The sequence below is a fragment of the Miscanthus floridulus genome, chromosome 1 (assembly GCF_019320115.1).
Source record: "Miscanthus floridulus cultivar M001 chromosome 1, ASM1932011v1, whole genome shotgun sequence".
Lineage (NCBI taxonomy): Eukaryota > Viridiplantae > Streptophyta > Magnoliopsida > Poales > Poaceae > Miscanthus > Miscanthus floridulus.
Window position 1 is genome coordinate 144522353 of NC_089580.1, and position 6689 is coordinate 144529041.

At 50.7% G+C, this 6689-nt stretch overlaps 2 protein-coding genes across 2 annotated transcripts; one reads left to right on the forward strand and one right to left on the reverse strand.

The window, feature by feature from the left end:
- Positions 1-528: 528 nt before the first annotated feature.
- LOC136496807 (transcription factor bHLH61-like) lies at positions 529-2327 on the reverse strand. Its single transcript, XM_066492566.1, has 4 exons — positions 2131-2327; positions 1748-1879; positions 1168-1344; positions 529-922 (listed from the first exon to the last, which is right to left on the reverse strand). The coding sequence occupies exons 1-4, from the start codon at positions 2212-2214 to the stop codon at positions 824-826; spliced, it is 492 nt and encodes a 163-aa protein (XP_066348663.1). The 5' UTR covers positions 2215-2327; the 3' UTR covers positions 529-823.
- Positions 2328-5738: 3411 nt separating this feature from the next.
- Positions 5739-6447, forward strand: LOC136464695 (uncharacterized). Its single transcript, XM_066463656.1, has 2 exons — positions 5739-6119; positions 6193-6447. The coding sequence occupies exons 1-2, from the start codon at positions 5739-5741 to the stop codon at positions 6445-6447; spliced, it is 636 nt and encodes a 211-aa protein (XP_066319753.1).
- Positions 6448-6689: the final 242 nt, after the last annotated feature.

Genomic DNA, 6689 nt, shown 5'->3' on the forward strand with positions numbered 1-6689 from the left:
GTGACTTCTGCCGTTTTTAAATAAACATGGTCACGGTCTGCACCCTGTACGTACGTGTTTTGTCTGGGCAGATCAATCAACCTGTAATCAAAATATCTGATACTCCTACGGGGACGTGTATAGTAGTATATCTTATCGATCGATGCTCTTCTTCAGCCACTGTATATGTTTCAGGGACTAGCAGCTAGATAGGTCGATCGAGCTGCCGACTTACCAGGAGCAATTAACCACCGCTAGCTGCTTTTGTTCATGTTCAGTCTTTTCCAGAAGTTCATATTTCATTTTGATTTCATCTCATGATGGATTGATCTGTTAGCGGATCGGAGTATATATATATAAATAAAAGAAACCTTCATCAATATATGAAAGGGTAGTTGCATGCCAGCTCTATTCAGCTTTGCTTCCAACCTCCCACATCATCATCATCATTCTTACATCATGGATGTATGATCGATCTTATTGTCATCATAGACATATATTATATATGTAAATTACGGCGTCCCGCCCCCCCCCCCCCCCTAATATTATTACACAGGAAATGGTGCTGCTACGAACGAATTCACCGGATCATCAGCACGACAGCACTTGCTAGGGAGGAGCAGCTATTTCATCTTGCCACCGATAGATATATAGATAGAGGAAATAGAAGCATAAATAAAAAATCAAATTAAAGAGAGGCAGCTGAGAAACAGAGCTACTAGCATACAATGGGTCTCGGCTTGATGTGTATCCTTGAGACCACTACATACGGTCCAGGACAAGAGGACGACCAATGCAAGCAAGTAGAGGCTTGTGTGTGCTTACGCGCTCATCAGCCTGCCTGCTACTCCTCGTCCTGCTCGCTGCCGCTCTCGGAGCAGTTCCTGACGGCCTGCAGGACGGCCTGCTTCACGACGTGCTCGTCCACGTTGTCCGCCACGTTCTGCGTGCACACAGGGCCAGGCCACCACAGTGAGTGAGTGAGAGAGAGAGAGAGAGAGAGAGAGAGAGAGAGAGAATTAATTAGCAAGTAGCGTGTCAAGAGAGAGAGAGAGAGAGAGAATTAATTAGCAAGTAGCGTGTCAAGAATCCTCATCAGACCGACACGACACGACGATAATAAACCATATCATCAGCAACTGACGACGACAACGATGGACGACGATTATATTGTGCTTAATTACGTACCTCTCCGCCCACAGCCTCGAGGCGGAAGGAGTCGGCGCAGGAGGCGGTGGCCTGGAGGACGCTGAGCCCGAGCTCGTCGAAGGCTTCCAGGACGGAGACGAGCAGCCCCGGGCAGCTCTTGTCGGAGAACACGTTGACGAGGAACGACCCCTGCACTCCTAGGGTTTCCACGGTCACCTGCATTGCATTGCATCCGATCCGGCGGTCCACCCGGCCGGCCCGTTTCGGTCATCATTGATCAATCAACGCTAGCTAGCTGCTGATCAACTGACTGAATAATGCAGACGACATGCATGGAATGAAGCAAACGCCCTCGCTCGTCGGCGCATGTGAACTACTACTCCTATGCTGGTCCTACTCGTGGCTGAACCCAAACTTCACCGATTGGTTAGCATGTGAACTGCTGCCTGCTGGGGCACGCAGTAGCAGTACTAGCTACTACTGCTTCTTTTACTCTGGTTATATATATACGTAGTATTACTGTATATGTGCATGGTGATTTCTTTCCATGTATATCTATATCGTACCTCTACATGACAAAAGATCGACATATATGCGATGTGATGTGATGAGATTATACCATCGGATAGGACGACGACTGGTGTGTCAGCGCGTCTTGCGCGCAGGCAATCTCCTGGTTCAGCCTCACCACCTTCTGCTTCAGCTCCTTGATGTACGCCGACGCGTCCATGATTATTGATGTGTTGCTCAACTGCGTATATATTATGCCCATGTCAAGTACGTAATTAATAAACACGAATCATATTTGATATTTGGATGGATTCAAAGAGCAGGAGAGAGGGTATCTAATTAATGCAACAACTAACGACAAGGTTGCAGAAGTGATAATGGATGCATATCATTCAAACGTTCTTGAATTCTAAAGAGCAATGAAAAGAATTTGGGAAAATATCAGGAAGGAAGAAGAAGAAGCAAAGATTGAGCAAGCAAACTATGTTATACAGCGTGGGAATGAGTGATGGAGCGGAGGATCTTCAGTTTCTCCTGAAGAGCAGCCGCCTGCTTCTTGCGCTCCCTTGACATCATCTTTCTCTCCGAGTCTCTCACTCGATCTACAAAGTCACACGATAGACGGCCGCCTGACAGCTTGCCCAATGGAAGCAAGAGAGAGAGACAGAGAAGTATAAGGTGTGGAGCTTGAATGGAGGACCAAGAACGAAGGACTCGATCTATCTATATAGTCGTGGTCTCCCGGTCCCGTGGGCAGTGGGCACTCACGTGACCTTATTTGTCGACATAATATCATCGTCAGTCCTTCGAGAGGTATCCCACGAAGGTAGATTGATCAGCAGAGATGCGCGTAATCAAGAACAAGAAGGCAACGGGAACACAAGAGTTAGACAGGTTCGGGCCATCAGCACGACGTAATACCCTACTCCTGTGGTTTGTTGGTTTGTATTGGCTATCATATGATATTGCATGTGTTTTGAGGGGATCCCCTACCCGCCTTATATAGCTGGGGGTAGGGTTACAAGTCAGTTAGATCTAAGAGATAACCGGTAGGTAATAACAGATTAAAAAAACACGGGATCGCAACATATCGTAACAGATTATGCCGTATCTTTAGGATATCTTCCCGGTGTCTTGCGGGGCGTGCCGAGCAGCGCCGTGCTCCGGTAAGGCTTCGTCTTGTGGGCTAGACCACCCCTGGGGGCGCAGCCCATGTAGTCTGTCGTGGATATCTGAGGTCGTACCCCCCACAGTTAGTCCCCGAGCGCTTTGTATCCGCTGTGCAACACCGTCTTGAGCTTGTCCGAGCAGGTGTAAACAAAGCCGAGTAGGCAGACTCATAGTCCGACTTCCCTAATGAGTCGCCGAGCAGTTGTGGACCGTCGCTGAGCAAAGTATCCCATGTAAGGCTTGCCAGAAGGATGCAAGGAGCTCAAGTTCGAAATCAAAAATTTTCTTGCTGTGAACCAAGTGTGCCCACTTAGAGTCCGACCACGAGAAAGGGAGATAATCTTCTTCAACTTCGGGAGGCACGGAGTCTTCCAGATTAAAGAAAACACACTCACCGCAAGGTGAAGTGTGTCCACTTAGTCCCCGAGCCTGGCAGTAGGTGACGTGGTCACGTGGTGCCCGGGTTCAGAAAGTAAAAGAAAAGACAGAGAACCAGCCGAGCAGGCAACCAGTCCACGGGCTTAGCCCTGAAATAAAAAGCGCATATTCACCGCAAGGTGAAGTGTGCCCACTTTATTCCCCAAGCCTGACAGTAGGTGACGTAGTCACATGGTGCTAGGGTCAGAAACAATAGTAACTAGAAGAAGTCTCCAGTGTGGTGAGAAACCGAGTCATAATGATGACGTAGTCCCCGAGCCACAAGTGGAAATCTCGGATAAATCAATAAGTACCGATTACTCAAATCATGGAGAAAAAATCGGAGTAATGCTTGTACAGTAAAAATTACTGAGCCTTGATGGTATTGCGGAGAAGTCGGCGAATATTCGGTGTGCAGTTCCAAGTTGCGTCGAAGAATGGGCGATATGGACCACAGTTGTGCGGAAGCCCAGATAACGGCCCACCACGCCGCTTTGGGGAATTCGGAAAGGCACAAATCAATACGGTGCAGTTTCCCAAAAACCCTTGAATGCAAAAAGTGGGTATGGTTTCTTTATAACTACATCGCTGCACTCCGCGCTCCCACCTTTGCCACTTCACCACTTCATCTTCCTCCTCAGCCTCGCGCTCCTCCATTCACATTCACACGCGCTCCGCCGCTAGGGCTAAAAAGCTTGCGAAAAAAGGCCAGTTCCGATCCAGATCTGAGGGATGGCTCCGAAGAGGGAAGGTGGTAACCCGAAGAAGGCGGCCGCTGGGGCGAGCCGTGACAATGAATGGGTGCCGTCACTCATGGGGAAATGAAGCTCAACGAGACGGTGGAGGCGGGCGTTCTTCCTAACCGTATCACCGCCGAATGGCGTCCGACCGATGGTGAGCCCTATCCGATGCCACACACCGACGAGCTTGTTGTGTTTGAAGATTATTTCTGGTGTGGATTAGGACTTCCGGTACATCCTTTCTTGTGGGATCTGTTAGAGTATTGGGTAGTGAGCTTGTGTAATCTTCACCCGAACACTATTTTGCACATTTCCGTGTTTATTTTACTTCTGCGAGGCCTATCTTGGCATTCTTTCCCCACTTTAATCTCTTCCGACACTTGTTCTGGCTCAAGAAGAAAGCAGGGGGTGGTTCCAAAGTGGCCGGCGGTGTGTATCTACTGCTCCGTGATGGGATGGTGGGCGAATACATTACTGTGCCGCTAAATACCTCGCTGAAGGGATGGAATGCCAGGTGGTTCTACATGAAGCAAAATCATCCTGTCATCTGATGCGATGTTGACCAGATTCTGAAGAACCAGAGAGCTGGTCGGAGAAACCAACCAGTGCCGATATGGAGCAGGTGAAGGAGCTCCTCGAGCTAATAAGAGGCATGCAGATGAACGGAGTGGTGGTGGCGGTGAGATTCATAGTGCGCCGCGTCCAGCCCTGCAAGTAGAGGGCTCATCTAGGCTTTGACTTCAAGGGATAGACTGATGGTACCAGAGAGAGGGCGGAGAGACTGACGAAGGAGGCTGTGCTACGTCGGGCCGCTGAACTATTCGCTCCAAATGTGCCGTTCAGCGTGCTAGGGCAGCCAAAAGCCTTCAACTACATGAACCCACCTACTCAGGTAAAAATCTTGATTGTTGTTCCAGGTGCTTTTTATACTGTGCTGGCACCGAGCAGTGGACTGATTCGCTTGTGGAAAGATCCATTTGCAGGAACGGGCGGCGTACTTCTCGGGCGTGCCGAGGAGCGATTGGCCAAAGGCAGTGGACGCTAGGCCGACCACTCAACCGGAGGAAAGTGCCATCAGCGTCTTGTCCAAATTCAGAGGCGGAGGTGCTGGTCAGAAGGAAAGTCCCCCCCGGTATCGAAAAGGATTGGGGGAAAAGGGCGGCGAATGACGAGCCGGCCCAAAAGAAGAGAAACACGATGGATGTAGCTCCCCGCAAGATGGGCGGCATCTCACTTGGTGGTGATCAGACCACTTAAATGCAGAGCACGGCGATATCCGAGTGGTCAGACGACGATGAGGCTCTAGTAGCTCCCCCTTCGAGCACTAAAGTGTCATCGCACAACATACGCATGGAGGTGCAATCGAAGGGAGGGAAAGGAGTCACCGAGCAGCAGGCGAAGAAGACGCCGACAGTGGGGGCCGCAAGACCTCTGGCCTAGGTCACACGGGTTGACCCCAGAGCAGTGCCTGGGTGCTTGGGGAGGCAGCGTCAGTTCAGAACCATCAACCGAGAAGTTGATGTGTAAGTATCTTTGCCTTGGGATCGGTAGCTTTCTGATTTTTATAGTTGCGGTGACTGATGGGCTAAACTAATGCAGAACGGGGCGCGTGGAGGACCTAAATCCTTCTGGCCAGATTGGCGAGAAGGCAGGGGCTGATCCTAGGGAGGATACATTACAGATGGACTCTGTCCTAGAGTCCCGGGAGCTCATCAGACTGCGGAGGAGTCGACCACCGCTGTTGATGGAGTTGGCGGCAGAGAGCAGTTGGCGATGACAGCGAGCGATTCGGTGGAGAAGCCAGGAGCAACGGTGAGAGCTGCCGAGTCTTCAGAGGCTAGAGCGGGAGCTGCCGACATCATGCCAGAATCGGCGGCGCAGAGGTTGACAGCGTCGGTGGAGCAAGCGGCATGCCCTAAGATGCCACAGGGCGTGGTTGGTCATTGTGTGCGGCCACCAAGCCCCCAGGCAGCACCACCGGCTATGGAGGAAGAGGATGGGGTCGAGGAGATTGAACGTGAAGAATCACAACCTCAAGCCGTCCACATCCTCCACAAGCGAGATGATGAAGTTGTGGTCATGGAAGAGGAGGACACCACCAGGGAGGTGAAGAGGCTACGGTCCACCCTTTCCACTACTATGAAGCAAATTGAGGTTAGTGTTGCATCAGCGGTGTTCGTCTTTGGTGTTGAAGACTATGGTCCTTTACAATCTTGGTGCTTTACAGGGCATTACGCGAACTATTGTACAACGACAGCAGTTGATCAAGAGGATGGAGCCCCTCGCCGAGGAGAACAAGAAGCTAAAGGAGGCGGTGAAACTGATGGAGAAAAACATCCAGAGGGCCCTGCGTGAAAGGGACCTTGCTGAATCAAATGTGAGGGACCTGGAGTACCAAAAGGGCACCTTATCCGAGCAGTTGAAAATCGTCTCCGAGCAACTGGAGCACACCTCCGAGCAGCTAAGAAGCAGCTCCGAGTAGCTGGAGCGCACCTCCGAGCAGCTAAGAAATGTCTCCGAATAGAAGAAAGGTACTGCGGATCGGTAAATTTGTTCTGCATTACCGAACAGTCTTGATGTTGCTGTTGACCGTTATGTTTGTAGAGCGAGATGCAGAGCTCCCCCGGTTGCGTTAAGTCATCAGCCAACTCCAAGAGGAGAAAGAGAAGGCGTCTGGGTGAGCGGAGAATCTAGCCGAGGATCTGGAGGGCGAGTAGTTTGTGG